The 23,025-nt window shown below is 38.3% G+C and overlaps 1 protein-coding gene and 1 long non-coding RNA gene across 3 annotated transcripts; both read right to left on the reverse strand.

Moving 5' to 3' along the window:
- Positions 1 to 251: 251 nt before the first annotated feature.
- Positions 252 to 6,813, reverse strand: LOC120312385. Its single transcript, XR_005557882.1, has 2 exons — positions 5,059 to 6,813; positions 252 to 1,283 (listed from the first exon to the last, which is right to left on the reverse strand). It is a non-coding gene; the product is annotated as an uncharacterized LOC120312385 (long non-coding RNA).
- A 6,954-nt stretch (positions 6,814 to 13,767) lies between these two features.
- Positions 13,768 to 22,704, reverse strand: SUB1 (SUB1 regulator of transcription). 2 transcript variants are annotated; one of them, XM_039353051.1, is made up of 6 exons: positions 22,557 to 22,704; positions 19,581 to 19,647; positions 18,992 to 19,012; positions 18,186 to 18,311; positions 16,087 to 16,195; positions 13,768 to 14,093 (listed from the first exon to the last, which is right to left on the reverse strand). In XM_039353051.1, exons 2-6 carry the CDS (start codon positions 19,644 to 19,646, stop codon positions 14,014 to 14,016), a joined length of 402 nt encoding a protein of 133 aa, XP_039208985.1. In that variant the 5' UTR covers position 19,647; positions 22,557 to 22,704; the 3' UTR covers positions 13,768 to 14,013. The 2 variants fall into 2 exon arrangements, with proteins under 2 accessions (XP_039208985.1, XP_039208986.1); XM_039353052.1 differs by having other exon boundaries at positions 18,186 to 18,305; positions 22,557 to 22,701.
- Positions 22,705 to 23,025: the final 321 nt, after the last annotated feature.

Genomic DNA, 23,025 nt, shown 5'->3' on the forward strand with positions numbered 1-23,025 from the left:
ATACACTACAACACATAGCATTTTGAAGTTCACAGCAGAGAGTAAGGTCTCCAGATATTGTGAATTATAACTCCCGGAAACTCTCATCACTGACCATACTAATGGTGATAAAATCTGGACTGTCAGTGATAATGTATATGTATTGAATGGGTTTTGTCATTGCACTAAGCCATAATGTGTTTTGATTTGATTTTATCTTAGGCTGTTGTATGAATTAAATTTTAAAAAAAAGTCACACTATTTAGGATGCATTTTCATTCCATCTTTTATATTTTATTACAGTCCGGTACAAGACTGATTCATGTATTAGGCTAAGCCGTAAGGTACACCGATTTGATTTCAGCTGAATGCATTGTAGGAAATCAGACACTGTGGCCTGTAAACCGTGATTTAAGGCCTAGTATCTTCAGAGAAAACAGCCAGCTGTAACTTATTCAGTGAAGGTATGGAAAGCAGCCCTTGTCAACTGGCACCAATCTAACTCATGTTTCAGCCTGAATCTCTGAGAATTTTTTTTTTCCCAAGGTAAGTTCCCAACAAACCTTGTTCACTCTTGTAGTTGCAGCTGTGTCTGCTGTATTTTGGAGTGATGGAAAAGCATAATGCCTTCTGGATGAACTGAAAATTATCAATAGAGGCTGTCAGTTCTTTTTCCCTCTGCTGTTGCCCTTGTCCTCCCTATGGGCTGAAACAATTTGATCAGTGTCATCACAGCCATTCAGTTGTTTTTATGGGTACGCAGAGGAGCCAGGTTTGATGTGTGAATCCAGCAAAGTAAAGTCTTTGGTTCATGAGCCAAAAAAGAATGTATCCCCCAAGCCTTGATGGAGCAAATCTCCAGTCTGACACTCATCCTCCCTCTTCCCCCCCCCCGCCCCATAAAATGAGTATGTTCATTGGCATAGCTGCCTGTTTACTTAGGTGCATGACGGCTTCCATTGTTATTTGGACCAAAATCATCTCGTTCTAGCCATTCCAAGGGCTATTTACATGCTGTTTTGAAGATGTCTCCTAGACATCTTGGGCACCAGAGGGATTAATAACTTCATCCAAATGTTTTCCCAGAGGTTGGTGTGCAAGAGAAAAGTATGCATATTATGTGCCTTTAGACGAAGTTGAGTTGACAAGACTGAATTCAATATGTGCATGGATTAGTTAGGAATAAAAACAACAAGTAAAATGGCTTTCTGGAGTCATCAGAGCTTCGTGTTTGCTCCCTTTCCTTTTCTTCCATCCAGCCATTGCCTTATAGCAGGGCATCTCCAAACGTCCAAGGCTTCTATCTGTGTATAAGAAGGTTTGTCTTAGGAAAAGGGAAGGCAATTCAGGTAATAGCCTTAGATCCAGAGCACATGACAATCATGCATTAAATTAGTAATATTGACTAGCAATGTTAGAGTAATTTCACACCCCTGTAAGGCAGGGGTTTCCAAACTTGGCAACTTTAAGATTTGTGCACTTGTTGAAAATGCTGCATAATATGCAAGAGTTTTGAACACATGCATAAAGAACTCATATAGAAGGAAAAATGAAGACATAATTATGCCAAATAGTACAATCTTTCAAATTAAATTCTAGAAGTTAAGTGTTTTTGTTAGGCATTATTAACCACATCATAAGGAACTAATTGTGTACATAATAAACTATCACTTTCAGTAACAGGATCCAAACAATTGAACTTAGAGGAATGTTTACTGACAAAAAAAAAATCTATTAAGTTAGTTCAGCCAAGGAACACAATGGAATTCATTGACTGAATTATTAAGAATGATAAACTAGAAGCAAAGGGAAATCATCAAAACAATTAAAAAAACGAAAATTAGAATATTTCGGACATGTGATGCGACACCCAAAAAAATACGGCATACTCCATTTAATCCTCCAGGGAAAGATTGAAGGCAAATGAGGTCCAGGCAGAAGAAGAACATTGTGGCTTCAAAATCTAAGGGACTGGTTTGGACAAAACTCAGAGCACTTTTTCGTGCAACTGCTGATAAAAACAGGATCGCCAACATGATCGCCAACATCCGATAACAGATATGGCACAAGAAGAAGAAGATATATGTCTTTGGTTATTCGGGTGGGAGAAAACCCGAATAACCAAAGACCTATATAAAAACACCCGTGAAAACCTCAGAAAACACACACACACACACACACACACACACACACACACACAAGGTGGAATATTAGAAAAAAATAGAAAACAGCATATCTGAAAGGGGGTGCACAAAAGTGTATAAAACAAAATCGTGCCCCGTGAAATAGTATGTTGTTTTAAATGAAAAATTGAAGGATTAAATCCAATTTAAAAATTTTGTGGTAGCCATATTCCTCAAGGGTCACTGTCCTAATACGCAGAGGGCTCAGGGAGAAAGACATATGTCATTTCTAAATTTAAAATAGAATATATTCTGACCTGGAATAATCTAACCTGCACTTTGCATTTTGAGACAAGTGGTTCCCTCTTGTTCACAGGGAGTTCTCAACCATAACGGACTCAGGAATTCCCACCATAAGTCATGATGGTCCTAAACTGAGGTACCTAAATGACCAAACCCAATTCTATTACTTTTTTTTGGTGGTCATTCTCATGGCAGTTGGCAAGTTTCGCATTGGCCATTAAGCAACTGCTCTGGCTAAATGAATCTATATATTCCTATAGACATTTTTTGCCAGAAACCAGCCCAAAAGACTGGAAACCAGCAAAAAACTTCACAAATCACAATCTCATGTCTATGGAATGCTAAAATAAGCCATAAGGGTGAGCCAATTGCCAAGCACCTGAAATGTAGTCATGTGACTGTTGGGGACACCTCAGAAGTCCAGAACCAGGTCATAAGTAGCTTGGGGGGGGGTGTTCCACTGTAATTTCAAGTTGTAAGTCTAGTTGTAAGTTGACGACTACCCGTAATGTGAACCATCAAGAATGTCCCGCATAATTCAATGAGGGCACAACTTTTACCCCCAAATAATTATTTGCAAATGGGGCTTATATGACTTTCACTGCTAAGAATAAAAGCAGCTTTGAAACCAAATCAATCAGTGAAAGATACAGATGGTTGTGCATTTGGTTATTGCAATTTTTTTTTAATCCTGGCAACTTTAAGGTTTGTGGACTTCAACTCCCAGAATTTCCTGGATGGATGAAGAGATAGAGATAGAGATAGAGATAGAGAGAGAGAGAGAGAGAAAGAAAGAAAGAAAGAAAGAAAGAAAGAAAGAAAGAAAGAAAGAAAGAAAGAAAGAAAGAAAGAAAGAAAGAGAATCAGCTGGAGCCAGAAACTCCTAGTTAACTAGGCAAATACTCCTGGACCTTCTTTTTCTGTCTTTTTGGAGAATTGTCTTAAATTCAGAGTTATACTCTTTCTGGGAAAATGCAGTACGTACAATTGAGGAGTTCTTGAGGAGTCCCCTCATTTTAACCCTGAGCTACAAATATTCTCCTTTATTGGCAGTATGTAGAATTATCAATCAGGATTTGAGCAGCTACCGTAAAAGCATTATAGCTCAGCGTCCCAAACCAAAAAAGGAAACTGCACCAGAATAGATTCTTCTCGTCAGTCCTTCTTCTGGCTCAAGGATTTCATCAGCTTTCCTGCCAACTGGAATGTCTTGGCAGGAGGATCTTGCATGCAGCCGGGCTCCAGAGTTATGCATTAGTTTTTCCAAACCTGGCTGAGAATTCTGGAAACTACAGAACCTATTTTCTGGAAAGCACCAGGCTGGGGAAGGCTGATGTCTAGGTTTACCTGCCAGTAAATAATACTGAACACAATGGAATGTGTGGTCCAAGAGCTTAAGAGTGCTCAACAATATATTGAATTGCACTTGGTTTGCCTGAAAGAATCCCTACAACTTCAAGATAGAAAACCTTTCCTTACGGAGGCATTTCTGATGTACGAGCATTCAGTTGTGGAATCCCACAACTCTAGCTATGGTGGTATGGTACCTGTCAGAGAAACAGAGGCTGCATCCTTAGACCTAGCTCTGCACTCCTTCTTCATCAGAGCATTACTAACTTAGAAACATGCAATTGTACAGTTTGTCCAGAAAATCCAAGACAAACGTTTAAGTCATGGTGATATTAGTCAACACACACACTTATCTCAGTTTATCTCTTGGGCTTTCTCCATTTCTTAATCTTCAAGACTGCTGCTACAGAACCTTTTTGGAACAGCTCTTTGAAATGCTGAGAGCATGCTGTGGTCAATCTTATAAAATGTCTGAAAATAGCTGTTATGGAGAGTATCATAGACACAAAGACAGTATTTTCCCTCGTGCCATCACTCTGCTGAACACCTAATTACTAAGTACTGTCTTATGTGTGCAGACATTTAGCCATGTAGTAGGACTGTATTACTATTTTCCTTATCTTTTCTGCCATCTTCTCCTATTGGTATCTTATGATTATGACTCTACTACTTTGTTGTTTGTATGTACACTGAGAGTTTATGCACTAGAGACAAATTCCTTGTGTGTTCAATTACCCTTGGCCATAATTCTATTCTATTCTATTCTATTCTATCCCATCCCATCCCATCCCATCCCATCCCATTCTTATTTCTATTCTATCTCTACCCCACCACACCCCACAGTACCCTACTCTACCCTACTCCACTCCACTCTACTCTTTACCAGAAAGCAAGGTTCCTGAAACAAAACTTAAGATATTAGATTAGGACCAGTGAGACTCAGGTTTAAGACTTTCCTCAGCCATTGTGTGATTTTGGCCCAGCCACATGCGCTCAATCCAACAAAATTACAAAATTATTGTTGGGAAAAAGAGAATACAGAGCATTCTGTATGTCTTGAGTTCCTGGAAGAAAAATATAAATTGCATAAGCTATTGAGATTTCTTCTAATGCTCCTCCCAACTTAAGGATGCTTTTTATTGCTCTCCCCTACATGATACAAGCCACCATTAACATGTCCTTGAAAATAGAATTCTATTTATGATTAATCTAAACGCCACTCTGAATCTTATGGTTCCATTCAGACACTTCTAATTTAAATAACATCTGGGGGACAAAAGAACCACACAAATCCATCCCTTACCTTCACAAGACAGGCAGTTTCTTTCCATTTTATCTTTAATTTCATTTTGCTGGCACCTTAATTTCTATAGCCTTGCGGCAACAAAACATTATTTTTGGCAATTTAGACCCCATTTCTTTTCACATTTCAAATGACCTAGATAAAATAGTGAGAATCATGTTTATATGGCAGCAGTTACCACTTTTTTCTCGCCCAAATGCTGTAGAATAACACGGCACCCTACAATATTTGGGGGTTCCGAAAATGGCTGTCCAGATATACAGTATAAAAATAGGAGCCACGGTTGATATGAAAGGACATTTTTGCCAAGAAGTGCTGCTGCTGAGAAATTAAGTAAGACAAAATTGAGCCAACATCTACAAAGTCGGAGCAGAAGATTCCACAGGCAGAGACAGACGGGCTCAGGAGCCAGAACAAGTGAAATTGGAACAATTCATAGCAATTTGGTCTCTAACCGTATTTCAACAAGTTTCTTCTCAGCCACATCACCTGCGACAGCCAGGAATCAGCTTTCCATCTGTTTGGACTCTTTTGTGCTACAGTCATAAACACATTACATGTTCTTCATTCACTGGCAATTTTGTTTTGTTTTCTTTTTTTAAATTTAAAAAAATATATATTCTAAAAGGACAAGGGAAAAATGAGATGTTCTGAAATCCGTAATAATGGTATTTTTGGCAGGCTCTCCTCTCTTTCATGAGAAAAGAGCTTCAGACAGCCAAGCCCTATTCCACTAAGCCTAGATGCACCTGGAGAATTCCCCAAGTTATACAACCCTCTTAAGGGACCTAGGGAATCAACTCTCCATTAGGAACAACCACAACAAAGGTAAGATTAAAGATACAGATGCAGAGTGAGAAATGACGAGCCTGTCTGCTTGAAATTGTAACTCATAGAAAACATCACTGGAAAAGCAGATGACTTTCCTCTTTCCTTCACATTCTACATTTCCATTCTCGCCACCAGAATGCAATTAATCAATTTATTCTGATCCCTCGTCAACCAAGCTTTGGCACAAGCTTCTGGGTTTCCATGAAAGAGACACCATAATACATGAGGCAGTAGAGCAGTTCAGGTTGGATAGACCTCCAGAAAGTGGAAGGGGATGAAGGCCCAGTGTCCATAGCACTGTGCCACGTAGCCTTGTTATCCTTTCAGAAAGGATATCGTATAGCCCAGCACTCTTCCACCTTAGTTTTAAAAACACTTTGTCCTCAGGAAAAGGATCTGAACACGGATACAGATGACTTGTTGTATTACTTTTAAGTAAAAATATCCTATGCTTTTTTTTAAGGAAAAAGGGACGCTTATCTCAACTCAGCGTGCACATTTCATTTTTGTTCATGAAGGTGCTTAGTCAGGTTATTATTTTCACTAACAATTGTTAGTTTTATCTTGCTTATTTTAGCTCTGAGGAGTCAAATGTGTAGCAGAATTGTAAATCATGGAACAATAAATTGTTTGGAAGGAGAGTCGTTCATTGCATCTTTCACTGAAATCAGATATGGACATTTGAAGTAAGGTATAGGACAAGATAGAAAGACCTGCACATGAACAAACAAAAGTATACAATATCTTCAAGAGAGTAAAAGAATTGAAATGGAAATGGGATGGTCACAGAGCAAGAAGAACTGGTGGCAGGTGGACCAAGGCAGTCATAGAATGGATCCCACTTGATAAAAAGCGTCCACAAGCGACCTAAATCAAGATAGATAGATGACATCAGCAAGTATTGCAGTCCCAATTGGCAAAAGAAAGGATCATATAGGTTGGAAATATGCAGAAGAGGCCTTCATCCTGCATTGGATAGACAATGGCTAAGATGATGGTGATGATGATGATGATGATGATGAAGAAGATGAAAGTAGGGCAGGTTATAAGACCATTAACAGATGATCTAAAGTCCATGATCTAGCAATATCATTGAAGCTAATATGTTCCAAGCTAAGATGGCAGGCAAGGCAAACAACTTATCAAGTGTAAATGAAAAGTTTGAATAGATATTTCTTTGGTGAAATTACAGCCAGAGGAATCTCTGCTGTCTTTGAAGATTTGTTTGTATAGATTAATTTTGGGTGGGAGATTTCTGATGTGAGAATTTACCTTCTCACTGAGAAAAGCAAAGTCAACACCACTCTTGGCATAGCTGAAATTCTCTTTGACATTAGTAAAAATAGGACTCAATCCACATACAGACAGCACAACCAGGTCCTATAATAAAGTAGGATTGATGGGCTCTCAACAATACTGTAGCTTACTGATGATTCACAGCAAAGCAATCTAAATGGGAAGCCATCTACTAATGACTAAATAGACTTCAAAGTTTTCTTGGCTTTCAGAAAGCCCTCCCAAAATAATTTCATGGAAATTATGTATAATTAAATGGTGATGCAATTGAGATCCATGTCCTTCAGTTTAACTTCCTATAAAAAAAGTATCTGGCAAATAGTCTTGCTTTTTGGAAACAATATGGGTTTTATCTGATATAAGCCATGGTCAATAATAGCAGTAATTTGTAAAGCATTCTGCACAGCACCTGCTGCTGCCAAAAGACGAACAAACAAGAACTTTGGCCCTCACAATGATTATCTCAAAACCCCTCCTTTGGAAACGAATCCAGTGGCCAAACAGCGGGATATTTTCAAAATATCAAAACTGTCCCAAGTGTTTATGAGTTTGTGGATTTTTGTTTTTAAATGGAGCACATAGTGTAAGCAACAGCTAGAGGTCAAGGTCTGGAAGACTCCTTCCTTCCATGATAGAAAAATCAGTCCTGATGTTGTTAATGAACACAATGTATTTCCCAACCAAGCATACATAGCTGGGGTGAGCTTTTCCAGTGGGACATCTGTGGTGCTCCTAGTTTAACAGCTGCTTGGGATTAACCTCCTCCATTTACAAAGAAAACAGGTTTCAGTGTCTAGGGTGTCTCCAGCCCTCCTTGGAGTTTATTCAGTTACATTTCCAAACACCGTATTCCAAGCCTGGTTCATGCATTGCATTGAACCATTAAGTGGTTTGGCTTGGCTCGGCGTATTGTGTAAGTCTACTGAAGGTTGTACACCACGGTTTTTTATTTGGTGTGCTCTGTGAACCTAACTTTGATTAATCCTAGAAACCAAGAGTGAATAAACTAAGGCATAGTAGGATGTCTGTGCATCCATCACAGCCATTCCAAGTTATGCCAATGCAGATGACAGCAAAGGTTATATCATGAGGATAGAGGCGGTCTTTGCCTTTCCTATATTTAATCCATGGCAACTCTAGCTGAAAAGCATTCAATAACAGATGATTGGGGGGGGGAACCCTTCCTTTTTCAAGATACTAGAAAAACTCCAGTCCAATAAGTTCATTCAGGTCTACTTTTTAAAGTAACTTATCAGTCAAGGAGCCCTTGATGTATGTGCTGTAAAACTGGGCAGCTGCAAAATAACATTAAGTTCATGAGAGTACTGGTAAAGGACACTAAATGAAAAGGGCTACGGCAGGGGTCTTCAAACTTGGCCCTTTTATGACTTGTGGACTTCAAGTCCCAGAATTCCTCAGCCAGGCATGCTGGCTAAGGAATTCTGGGAGTTGAAGTCCACAAATCATAAAAGGGCCAAGTTTGAAGACCCCTGGGCTACAGGAACATTTATTTAAAAAATAGCATTGGGAAAGTAGAAGCGTTAAGACAGGAAAGTTGAAAGAGAAATGTAGCTGCTAACCCAAAAGATGAAAGAAAACAATTGAGTGGTGCAGACAAATGAAAAAAGCAGGTTTCAGTCAGGGAGGGTGAGACTTAGCATTTAATAGCCAGCAATAGCAAGTGGAACTGTGAAAGTCATTCACTATACTATTCACCAATGTTTCTCAACCTTGGAGACTTTAAGACGTGTGGACTTCAGTTCCCAGAATTTCCCAGCCAACCATGCTGGCTGGGGAATTCTGGGAGCTAAAGTCCACACGTCTTAAAGTTGCCAAGGTTGAGAAACACTGCTAGTCACAATAGTTTATTATTTGCAGTTAGCTTGAGTTTGCAGCTGGAATTATTTGTATCTGCTCAAGATATCATTAAAGCTAGAGAGTTGCACCTCGAAACTCCAAAACAAATTGCAAGTTTCATCCATATCCGATATCTTAATGATTGGTGCCCTCACCTTCCTCACTGAAAGTGGTACAAATGTTATTGACGGTAATCATGATGATCCTCTGATCTTGGGACTAACATAAAGCAATCCTAACAACTTAAAATCAGTACATGTTAGACCAGTGGTTCTCAACCTGTGGGTCGGGACCCCATTTGGGGTTGAACAACCATTTCACGGGGGTCGCCAAACAACACAGTCCACCATTTTTTTCCCCTTTTCCTTAGCTGTGCTACTCCCTTTTATTCTATTGGCTTTTGAAAGCCAATAGAATAGACTCTCTTGAATAGAGTCTAATTCTATTGGCTTTCAAAAGCCAATAGGAATTGTCCAGGCTGTCTCTGCCCTGCTGAGCCCACCAAAAGTCCCATTCTGCAAATGGTGCTGCACCAGTTGAGTAGTCCCCGAATTACGACCGGTTGAGTAGTCCTCGACTTACGACCGGTTGGGGGTCGCGGCATTAAAAAGGTTGAGAACCACTGTGTTAGACTATTTCCCAGAAGCACCTGAACAGATCAGCCACGGTAGGAAAAAGAATTAGCTAGGTGTATGTATGGAGTTATGTGAGAGCAGGTTGCTATGGCAGAATTATGGCAAAACCAGTTTAATTAATATAATTAATTGGAAAATTGGACCATCCTAAATCAGAACTGCAATTAATTCAGTTTCCCATCTCTACAACTTTCTCTATGACTTTTAGCAAACTATAATTTTAGTTAAATGCATCATCCCCGCTGAAATTTAAGACTCATCTTAATTTCATCAAGATTGCAAGAACACTTTCCGATTATAAAGGGTTTTAAAACATTCCAAATTACTCTCAAAATATTGCCATAAAATAATTAGTGAGGGGGGAAAGTGCAGGGCACTGGAAAAGTAGACCCTCAAAAAATTGGAATAGAACTGATTGTTCCTTTCAAAACTGAGACATAACTTCTATAGTTTGCTTTCTATGGGTATATGAACACTTTGTTCTTCTAGGTTGTGCTGTGAACTTTGGAAGCCTCCTCAATCTCATGCACCTCTTAGCAAGATGGCTCAAGCACCCTAGATTAAAATAGCTCTACATTTTGAGTGTCAGAAACGCAGAAGCTTCAGGCTGGATTCAGGGCAATTTCCAGAGGCCAGCTAATCCCATACCAGCAAATGGTGAGAACAATGCCCCTATTCTCGTGGCATAAGGGCCTCAAAGGGCAAGGGTCAGGTAGAAAGAATTCTCCACTTCTCTGCAGAATCAGTTGATAAACTGAGGGGGCCTTGTCTGAGGACTGTCTTCCAATCCTGTGCCCACCACTGCTCATGTAAAAGAACAAAATCAGCCCTGAGGGATTTTCTTACTTCTCTTCCCCTTCCATTCTCCTATCGAAACGTCATTCAGGCATTTAAAGCTAAAACTTCTAACAGAGTATCCAGATTCCACTTTTATCCTATCCTACATGAATTTTCTATGGGAGAAACACTTTAGACTCATAAGATGAAGCTGTTTGATGGCTATACTGAAGGCACAGAGACCAAATAACCAATAAAATTTTAGTCTTCCATAACTCTTATTGATGGTTAAATAAAAACTATATACATATTATAAAAGCAAGGTAAAGAGCTGTGCTGCCACCTAGTGGCTATTTTTGTGATTTACAGACTCTTAAATAAGATTGCAAATACTGTAACTAACCTTTAAACAGTCCCTTGCAATGAAGGGAATAATTTGCATGCTGGCAGAAGAAAGCAACTTACAAAAAGAAGTGCGGAGTGTACAAGAATACACAGCAGGGTTCCCAAACTTTTCTCAAAGTGATGGGATGACAGCTCTCAGGACTCACAGCATAATGCTGATGTAGCTCAAATACAGCTACTAATACGCACAACTCAACTTGTGCATGTGTCAGCCCGGTGCTCGTGAGTTGAGCTGTGCGCATGCACGTCGGCCCACCTCTCATGTGGCCTGGTTCCAAATAGGCCACGACCCGGTAGTGGGCCGCAACCTGGGGGTTGAGGACCCTTGGTCTAATGGAATTCATTGCAACTTTACCTGGAAATGGTGCTATCCCTACGACTTCTCTTCTTGCATTGATTGATTATTATTTATTTATTCATTTCCTATAGCTGCCAATCTCAGCTAAGTGACTCTGGAGTTATAATTCTAACACTATAAAACAGGGGTCTCCGACTGGACTGGCGAGGGAGGAAGGATAGATGTTCTATGCAAGCAGCAGATGTGTGTGCTCGCATAGCTCCATTTATGCAAGCGGCAGGTGTGTATACCCGCCGCTCATGCAAATGGAGTTTCCTGTGCCCGCCGCTTGTGCGACCTGGTTCCAAACGGGCCACAGCCCGGAGAGTAGGAGATTCCTGCTATAAAATAATTAAAACAAAAAAACCCAAAATAAAAACATATAGCAGCCAAGATTGTTAACCGGCTAACACTAAAGCCAAGAAAACAAGGCCTTTAACACATTCCAAGTCCCAGGCCCATGTATCCAGCCAGATTTTTAAAGCCTTAGGAAAGGCCAACAGGCTTGGGACCATTCTAATCTCCGAGGACCATCTATTTCTTATCAATTCTTACCAATTACAGTACATAGATTGTCTCCATGAAAATCTGTCCCTAACTTGTCTTTCAGGTCTTCCAACAGAGCACTCATCACTGCAATGGGCTTGCATAGTGTGACAGAATTGCAGAGGATTAGCTCTGTCTGAACAAGCTTTGAAAACAGTTGTTTGCTTCGCTTGCAATTACCTTGCAATCTTCATAAAACTAAGCAAGTTTTATGAAGATCTCTCTCAAAAGTGCCAGTCTGAGTTACGATCATTAGCATTAGGCTTGAAAAAAAGCACTCTGTGGCAGTAATACCTGGAGAGTGTTTTTCACAGCTACCATTATCATAGTCGTGCATTAGATGAAGTTGTGGAAAATAATTAAGCAGCTGTTGCGTTAGGTTTAAAGGTGGCAGGGTTTGTAGGTGGTAATAGACGATGGGTGCAACAATCTATTGCTTTATTTTTAAAATAATGGTGTGCTTAGACAAAAGTGGAGGTGCTCAACTACATTTATTGATCTGTGCTATAAAAATTCAAGATTGTAGCATTTACAATTCTACATATTGCTGTTTCTTGATCACAAGAAATATGATAGAACAGCAGTTTTTGTAAGATAGTCTTCAGCTTGTCTAGAATTAAGATTCACCTCAGTTTACAAAATGCAATAGATGCCTTCCAAACCAGTACACAGGAGTTATGAATGCTAATACAATATTACTTGTAATGTTACAGTAACAGAATTTTGCAAACCTGAATGCCCCTTTATCTTTATGACAATTAAGGAGGGTTATGTCTGACACCCTTTATCAAATTACATTTCTACCCCAACTCATTTTTTTTATCTAATGTTGCCTTCTTTTTGGTTCTTCCTCCCGTTTCTCAAGTTCATTTCTAGTGCCCATTAGAATACAGGTAGTCCTCGACTTACAACCACAAATGAACCCAAAAATTTATGTTGTTAAGTGAGCATTTGTTAAATTAGTTTTGTCCCATTTTATGACATATCTTGCCAAAGTTGTTAAGTGAATCACTGCAGTTGATAAGTTGGTAACCTGGTTGTTAAATTAATCTGGCTTCCCCTTTGACTTTGCTCGTCAGGTCACAAAAGGTGATCACATGGTCTTGAGACACAGCAGCGGTCATAAATATGAGTCAATCGGCAAGAATCTGAATTTTGATCACATGACTGTGGGAATGTTACAAAGGTCGTAACTGTGAAAAACGGTCATAAGTCACTTTTTTCAGTGCCCTTGTAACTTTGAAGGGTCACTAAATAAACTGTTTTAAGTTGAGGACTACCTATACACTTGGAATCCCACTGGCAACTAAACACCATAGTCTATGTGCAAAATATCACTCTTTGGTCTTCATGAAAAGCTTATACTAGGCAAAGAAAGTAAATTAAGATTAACATGTACCGTTTAATTTTAGTCGAAAGAGCCAGAGTTTTCTTTTCTGATTCTGAACACACGCAACATATTTTGTTGCCTCCTTTTGGCCAGTAAGAGGCCAGAAAACAGCTGAGACGTAGTTTGCTGGATTTGCTTGTGTATTGACAAATATAATATTACAGTTGGTAAACCACGTTTTATAATTTAATTACTCAATTCATTTAATGCAGGCATGTCAAACTGCCAGCCTGCGGGCCGGATGCGTCACACCAAAATTGTGCCCATTGGTGGCAATGGGGAAAAAGTCGCGATATTTTGCGCGATGTCACAAGTTTGACATGCCTGATCTAATGTATTACCCTGGTTACTGAATCAACCCATTTTCTGGGTTTGCCCTATTATTCCAAAGAATTAACCAAATTAGAAGTTAAATCATAACAAAGTAGCAAATACAATTTGTTACTTTTTGTTACACTAGAACAAAATAGTGCTAACCATTAGTTGAGTAGATTCCTGCGCATAGGCATGAGCAATAAATCAATTTAATTGGAACTTCATATCTTTCCTGCCTGACACAAAAGGAAGCATGATCTTCTCTCATGTCAGTTTTTTTAGTCAAGAAGGGCGCCAACAACTATACTCTTACTCAAGTGTATTAATTAAATGTGTTTTATTTTACATCATGATATGAGAACATAACACCAATTTAATAAAAGTATACACATTTGTAACTTCACTCAGAATACACTTTTAATGCACAATAAAAAAGCATTCCATCTTACAAATTGTTTGCAATCCAAATATACAATAGCTTGGAAAACAAATAGTTTAGAAAAACGAATGCTAATGTAAAAAGACTACTTAAACCTATAACAGTAAAGTTTCTGTATGGCTCTTCTTTACAGTTTTCTTACTGCCTCATCAATATCAGAAATCTGTTCCTTCAGCTGGCTCCACTGTTCTGGATTTAGAGAGATGCCTGAAATAAACCAAATAAATCTTTGGAAAATAGCATCGTTTCATAGTCATGCTAGAACCTTAGTTAACTCTGCAACTGCAGAATTTACCACTGGTTCTAGGGATCAGCTCCTACAACCCATAGCTCTATGTTAAGAATATTTCGAATTTAAACATGCATAATATGAAAGACAAGTTGGTGTTAGCCGAATCAGATATTTAGGTGCCTTGCATAACTAAACCCCTCAGTAGCTGGCAATAGAAGACAGTGAATTAATTACCAGAAGAAAATGGATAATGTTTGCATTAACTGCACAGAGGGCACTGAAACAGTAACAAACAACTTGAGAAATACTCCTTCATCCTTAACACTGCATTTTCTGAAAGCAAAACCCACGACACTTTGGCATGGCTTTCTTTAAACAATGGATACACTCAAAAGTATTAATTCATATATTTGATTTTCAGCAAACCAAGTGTTCATGTGAGTTGTCAAAAGCAAGTTGTCTGGAAAACAGTCAAGTTAATTTACAAAAGCAAGCAGCTCTTATAACATTACACTCTGCAGAACACACTGTTTCAAGGCTTCGAAAAATCACTCACATTATTTTCCAGCCCTGCTTAAAATGTCTGCACATGCCTTTCACAGAAAGTAAGAGCAATCATATAATTAAACTGTAATAGATTTAACAACATAAGGAGACCGGAAGTCTTACCACATGCAGAAATTATGCCAGTTATCATCCAGAGCTAGGTTAATAAGCCAACTTATACCTCCTGTCAAATCAGGCAGGCATCAATTCAGACTATTGTAACTATCCACAAAACTCTGACTTTTTTATAATAAAACTTTTGATGCTTCCAATTAAAGCTGCACACAGAATGCAGAACAAAAAATTGGAATTATGACAAGCCAGATAATAAGTAAATCTATTAATAACACTTTATAACAACTGGCATCTAATTTCATACATTTTGCATTTGGATAGCATATCTAGTAGCATAAAGTGCCTTGTTCAGGCCTATAGCTTGAGAACTGTGATGCGAGTTTATAGGCTTTTTTGCAAATATGGAGCTAAATTTTACAATTACTTTGATGGTTGCCAAATGAATTAAAGTGAAATTCAACTCACACTGACAACTCAAGTCTTGTATAATGTTAAAGGCAGAAGGACATAGTTGGAAAATAAATTCATCTTCTGTTTGATTTCTGGAACAAGTATAATAAGCCAGGAAAAGGCCCTAAAATTGCCAATATCAGAGAAATGACAACCTTCCAATAAATCTATGTCCAACATTTCTGAAATATTAAGGGAGCAACAGAAGGATCTAAATGTATTCATTTGGCTACTTCATATAAATAAGATATCTAATATGAATCCTTCACACGAGGCATAGATTCATATGCCAAAATATGACTTTTAATAGATGCCTTTCATATGGCTAAACTAATAAAAACAACACTATGAGGTAGAAAAATCAGCATCATTACTTCAGTAAACAAAACACAGCCCTGAAAGCTACTTTATGTATAAGTCACTTGCAAGTTTTAAAAAAAAAAAAAACAGCACTTAAGAAAAATGTTATCCCAACCAAACCTCTTCCTATTATACAACTGTCCTGCATTAGTGCACTCAGTATTGCACTGTCAAAAGACATACCTACTGGAACTCTACAACTTTTTCTATAATTTCTCTTATAAGTTAACTAGAATGCCTTGTATTTACCGTAAATGCCGGCGTACAAAGCGACCCGGCGTATAAGATGACCCCCATCTTTATAGCCGGGCCGCATTCCTAGAACATCGTCTTATACGCCGGAAACTACCAGTATTTCCAGTGTATAAGACGACTCGGCATATAAGACGACCCCCGTCTTTGGCGCCGATTTCAGCGCTCGCGGAAGTCGCCTTATACGCCGGCATTTACGGTAGATCTGGGGCACATAGGCTTAATATTGCAAATAAATAAAGTAACATCTAAATGTTGAAATAGCATATGCAAGTAGATAATTACCTTTTCTGCCAGGTTTCATTTCACCTTCTGGATCCATCCAATATTCTCGAATATCAATTAGGACTTTACCTTTAAAATCCCGAACATTGACATATCTCATTTTACCAATCTGTCAGGAAATTAGAAAGTTCAACCATTACTTCAATAAGCACCCAGAAGTACTTTCTTTAACCACTGCTAATATTTTGAACATTCAGCAAGAGTTGCAATTTATATTCTAAAGCAAATGTGACCAGACAAGGCATCCCTGTGGCTATTTTTTGGTGGTATGTTTCTCATTTTTTAACCTAAGAACAAAAATTCATCCTGTAAACTTTTATGCCCTCCAAAGTGGCCGAAAATTTCAATTCCACCCATTTCTGGGATGTCATTGGATAACAGTCACATCTCCCTGACTCTTGAAAAAGGAAATGATTGTGTCCAATGTGGATCTGGCTTCAAAAATACTGCTTAGCCCATTCTGGAGGTTGAAAGAAGTATTTCTTCTCAATGAAGCACCTCAGAGGAGCATATATAGGCACAGCAGAAAAACAATTAGCATTCTAAACAAAAATGTTAAGAAAATTGTGTTTCAAAATCAATTTTAATTGTTGCATTTTTCAGAACAAGTTTCTTTGGGTGGCTTATCACTAAGAAATGTAGCAGAGCATATGCATTATGTATTCAAAAATGTTTGTTTTAGTTAGATGGGAGGAGAGAATGCATCACACCAAATGCTAGTGTTCCAAAACTAATACAGTAACAAGGGGATTTAGAAGCAGAGAGAAGTTAAAGAACAAAGTAATCGGTCAATCTATCACAATGTCAGCAGGAACCAAAAAGACAGCCAATTTTGAACAGGGAGAAAAGTAAAAACAAGAGGGCATGTAAATAATTTCTAGAAACATTACCATCAATAAGGTACACAACTACTGGCGTTCAGTTTCACATCTTTTAACCACTAGTAATGGCTTACTTATTTTAGGACATGAAACTTTAGAAATGAATGACCAAAAAGCAACAGCTGCAGAACAAATCTCCTGAAACCAATCATGGAGGAAACCATAACATTAACATACTACTACAAATGTTAATTGCTTTTATTAACTATTATACTACTATAAAAAAGAGGATGAGGAAAACCCTTATAGAGAATTATTTTAATAACCTGACCAGGTTTTACATTGTTGTTTCGGCCCTTTTCTTTTTTTACAGCTAGAATCTAAATTGAACTTAACCTTAACTGAACACATTATGCGTGTAGACACTGACTTACAACCATTCCATTTAGTGACCATTCAAAACTACAATGGCAATGAAAAAAAATGACTTATGACTGTTTTTCACATAGTCCCCACAGTCGCTTGATCAATTTTTGGACACTTGATAACTGGTATGCGTTTATGACAGTTACATTGTCCTAGATCATGTGATCACCATCTGTAGCCTTCCCAGCTAGCTTCTAACAAGCAAAATCAATTGGGGAAGCCAGATTCACTTAACAACCGCATGATTCACTTAACAACTGCAGCAATTTGCATAACTGTAACAAAAAGATCATAAAATTGAGCAAAATTCACTTAACTCCTGCCTTGCTTAGCAACAAAAATTTTGAGCTCAATTGTGGCTGTAAGTTGAGATCTACCTGTAATTAAGTATTGGGAATATGTTAGCTTGCAAAGTAATTTCTGGATAGAAATCGTCTCTTGCATTGAGCATGCTGGGATGAAACTGCGTTTTAGTTGTACTTGTGGCACACTGTCCAAAATATGCTAAACTGAACCAAAAAGCAGGATATAAACATGTGGCAAAAACAAGGATAAAGAAACATGGAGAGAGATAGTGAATCATGTTGCTATAAACTAAATTTAACTGTATTTTCCTATGTCACACTTATTTCTTTTGGCTTACTATTTCTAACCAGTTTCTGCACTTTGTAAAGTTATTTATTGGATATATATGTAAATGGAACATTAATTGAACTTATGGGCATCTTAGCAGTCCCACATTACCAAATCCAGAAAGCAAGGAATAGATGTGTTCCTCCAAACAGAGGAATTACAAAGTACACATCATGAGAATGTGGTAACCCAGATTCCAATCAACATCTCAGCAGTTACCTGAAACATATTCTCATCTCTGTTGCTACTTTGCACAGAGGAGGCTGCACCTCTGGAACTTTCACCAGTCTTCTGTTTCTTTACAGGTTTTTCTGGGGCTGCCTGTTTTTTCCTTTTTTCCTTGGCATTTAATAATAAAAAAGAAGAAATTATTGGAGAAGTATTAGTTTCAGCTTACACAGCTATATCTTTTCCCCACAATTATATGAGAACAGAGAGAGGATTCCAAATCTGAACATTAAGCCTCTCTACTTCTACTGAATGTTATAGCAAAGCTACACATTATTTCCATTTTTATAGCCTGACCTAGAATTGAGGCTTAAAATAAATCTAATCTGTTAAATAGGACAGCAAGATAAACTGGTTGAAATTAATTTTAAATCATATTTCACAATGTGTAGTTAAGCTACAGATATGTTACAATTGAACTGAATTTTGATTTATTGCTCTTCAGCTACAAAAGAAGAAACATGAGCCAAATCCTTCAGTTGGTCTCGTTTCTTCTTACAAAAGGAGTCCCAAATTATAATCTTGAGTTGCAAGTATCAGGCTAATATTTCCCAGAAGTGATTTTCCAGAGTAAAGACTATAGTTTATCTGTGGGAAAATATTTAAATAAGAATTTGAAAAGCAAAAGGCACTATGTTCCAATTATAATCACATTTATTATATCTAGATAAGACAGGTCTGAGCATAAATCTGAAAGTGGAAAGTTTTTATCTGCAGAACAGTTATGAATGGGAAGAAGGTCAATTAACCTTTTTCTATAATAGACTATAAATGAGAATCTAAATTTAATTACTTACTGACAGCAGATGATTTGCATGCTGAAATTTAAAAGAACACAGAATATTAGTACCTGATTATACAATGTATTTAGATTAGCAATAAGAATATTTATAAAAAAATGAAATACTTCGCAAAGGCAGAAATCCATCCCCCTCTTGTTCCAAGGTTGCTTAAAAAAACCATTGAACTGCAAAAGCTATTTGAATTAAGCTATAGTTCTCCATATCCATTCAGCAAGAGTATTTTAGAATTTTATTTTAAACTGGAACAATAAACTCAAGAATTTTGACTAAGGTAAAGTAAAAAAAAAACAAAGCATCTCTAACCAAGATATTCACTGTGATTCCAAGAATGACATTTTTAACTTAAATCATTAAAAATAGCACATGCATTCAGCAAATATTTACTACGGTACATAACAGCAAATAATTTTAATTTACATTTTAATAAAAAGTATAGTTTAATTAAAGTATTTCCCTGGTAGAAGTATATTTATATAGTTCACTTCATTTGTAGCTTTTAAACACTAATCCAAAGTCTTGGTTCTTCAGGTTATGTTTATAGTTAGTAAGATAATTCAAAAAGTATTTTAGATAAAATAATCACCGCTGTATCAGCATCTGAATCACTGCCTGATGAGCTTGAAGATACAAGTTCCTTTGATTTAGGCATTCTAAGAAAAAAAAATGCAATGAAAAAATAGCACACTTCCAACAAACTGAGACTCTAACAAATATGCAAGAATTATCAAGTCATTCCTTCCACCACTGCGATTTCAAGTATTCATACTTTGAAGTTCCATTAAGTCAACGAAGGTAGTATGATGTAGTGGTTAACATATTAAACTGGGAGCTGGGATCCCCAGACACCAGTCCATCCACAAAAGTTCACTGGCTGACTCTCTTTATCCCATCTGCCTCATACAGCTGTTTTTCTAGGAAAAAAATAGCAAGTACTTTAAGTACTAAAATGAAAGGTGGGTTATACAAGTAGTCTTCGACTTACAAATGGTTGCTTAGCGAAGTTGACAGACCACCCAAAAGGTACTCACAAGCCAGTTCTGAAGTCCCAATGGTGATGCAATTACATGATCATATTTCTGGCACTTGGCAACCAGCCTGCATTTACAGTCATTTGCAGCATCCTGTGGTCATGTGACCACAATTTATATTGTTTTTGCTGAAAATTGGCATCAATGCTGGGTTTTCCCCAAAAATAGCTCATAGCAAACAATGGGTTCACTTAACAATTGTTTAACAACTACTGCAAAGAAAATCATAAAAACATGTCAGGTCACATCATGACTCCCTTTACAATTATCAAAAATTATGAATGTAAAGAAAAGGCTCCATTATAGTTGTAAGTTGAGGGCTACCTGTAATTTCTAGTAAATACCAAAGTAATATTTTATTAGGATATCCAGCTTATTTTACTGTTGAGGTTGTATGAACAAGGGTGCAGTTCAAAAAAAGGATTTAGCTGGGAAGCACAAGTTTTCCGTTTCTTAAGTAATACCTACAATTCCTTCTTTCCTCTATGTTTTTCATACTGTATTATAAAGACTGTGTATCTGTATGTCTCCAAAACCTTTTGCATCACTGCATCATTACACGGCTGATTGTCACAGAGGATGAAGACATCTCAAAGCATCTTGAGACACACAGATATCCCACCATTATAGTAAAGAATAAAGAAATGTGGAGAAAAGAAAAAAAGGTCAAAAGGTTATGAACATAAATATATACTCAGGCTATCGAAATTGATAAAGTACAGGATGTGGGCTTCAAGCGCAAGGCTAAAAAAACATATCTGAGTGCTAGGAAGGAACCATACACAAGTTTTATACTCTCCACTTTGCTTGGGATATAATCTCCACTAACTGAGCACTATAGAAAAATACTACTTCATTTAAGAAAAAATTCCATTCTTTATACAGTTCTGATTGTATTATACTTTAATATAATTCTGTTTATATTGCACCCTATCATGATAACAACTTTACTTCCCTTTTTATTGTTCTCGCCCGAAGAATTCTTAGAAATTCTAAAGAGCACAATATTTAACTTTAGTAGTCTTAAGATTTTGCCTTAATATGGACTTTGAATTTTGAATCTTAACACTGCATGATAATCTCATTTGTTTTTTATAATAAAAGAAAAATGCAACAGTAGAAAAAGACTGAGAAGACGTCACAATTTCAGTATGACAAAGCTATAGATAGATTAATGAAGAAAGTTAAAGAAGTGTGTAATAATGCAGAGTGAAAAATAACAAATGGACAAAAATCTAATAATTGCAAAAGAGTTCTTGTTCTCATGCTTTCTTTTAATTATAAAGTAAAAATTATTTTATTGTACATCTCTGCAAAATATAACCTGTCATTAAAACATGAATGCAAACCACAGTACCAAGTACTCTGGGACATAATAGCAAAATCATAAAATAACAAATCATTCTATCAAGATTAGAACATTCTCATCTCATGAATTTCATTTCCTTTCCTCTTTATTTACTCTTCCTCCTTTTCCCCAAACTTTAGCAGACCTGTACTGCTAATATACAGTCAACTGGAGTTCATAAAAATGTATGCCACGTTAATCTGTCAACTGTCACACAAGGCCTGAGCGAAATGAGATGCGACAAGGTGCAGAATAGCCCATGAAGAAGTAAATAACGAGATGAGACCAGGCCACAAAGCACAATAGTTCAGTGGGTTACTCTACAGCTCATTCTTTCTTAAAACTTTTTTTCTCTCAGGGCCCCATTTTAAAAAATTATCGGGGACCCAGGACAGTTTGTTTGTACTGGTTAGACTTATTGATATTTACCATTATCAAAAATTAAAACTGACACAATTGCTATCACTTCTCACAATTGTTTGATGGGTTTTTGATACTGCATTATATTCCAGTGTAGGCTGACAAATCATTTTGATTTCGCAGACCCCTGAGCGGGCTGAAGGACGCCCAAAAGCCTCCTCGAATCACTTTGAGAAAAAAGTCCAGGAGCGAATGAGGGCAGAAAGTGAGCGCGGGCAGCAGCAAAGGGCAGCACGTGTCCCCCCCCACACACACACACTGGGCTCCTATGACAACTGGACCCAACCCCTGCCCACCTGGAGGGCAGCAGGCAGCAGGACGATGCAAGTACGAGCAAGCAGACGAGGGAGAAACCACTGGAGCCGAGGCGGGGGCGGGAAAGCCCGCCAGCACCCCGCCTGAAGGGGTGATGAGGAGCCCCTCAGACCCGCCGGGAGGGGGCGGATCCCAGCCGCCATTTTCTCCCTCCCTTCGCTGCGTTCGCTGCCCCCCTTGCCCAACATAGCAGAATTCGGGACAGAAACGGGCTAAGGCGGGTCCGGCCGGGTCCCTTTCCCGGCTCGTGGGGATCCGCTCGTTCCCCACCACGCCTTCTCTGTACGGGACAATTCAGTTCCTCCCGGCCTATTCTGGGGAACTCCTTGAAGGCAACATGGCGGCCTCAAAGTTCCGCAGCGCGAGGCAGCCCACAGTCCACTCCCGCCTCCCTGAGAGAAAGCCGGGAGGGGGGGGAGTAGGGAGTTAAAGGGAAGTGCGCACTCACATTCCACTCGAAACCTTCCACTCCGGTGTTTCTAACGGCTCCCGACCTCTCAGTAGTCCCAGCACTACTGAAAAAACGGAAGTGGCGTTTGTAACAAGCACCACCTACTCCTGACCACCACGTGGTGGTGAGAAGGATGCCTGTTCAGTCGCGCGAGAGACTCGCTGAGGGCGGGAGGGTTGATCAGCTGGGCCATTTCTTTTACCTTTCTCAGCTGTATTCGCTTCGCCCCTTCATTAAAACGGCCTTTCCTAATAAGGCAACCTCGCGAAGGTTCTGAAGATTAGCCATCTGGCTTCTTGATTAGGGAAGATGGTCGTTCACTCCATCTGTATGATACACTTGTACATACTAAGATCTGCCTGAGTCGTTCGATTTTTGCATTCTGTAAAAACAGAGCCGCCTCCGTTAGTTTTTACGCTCTTAGTTAACAAGCGAGCAAATTTCCATACCTTTGTAGCATTTGGGG

The sequence above is a fragment of the Crotalus tigris genome, unplaced genomic scaffold, assembly GCF_016545835.1.
Source record: "Crotalus tigris isolate CLP2741 ecotype Arizona unplaced genomic scaffold, ASM1654583v1 scf7180000018490.839948, whole genome shotgun sequence".
Taxonomy (NCBI): domain Eukaryota; kingdom Metazoa; phylum Chordata; class Lepidosauria; order Squamata; family Viperidae; genus Crotalus; species Crotalus tigris.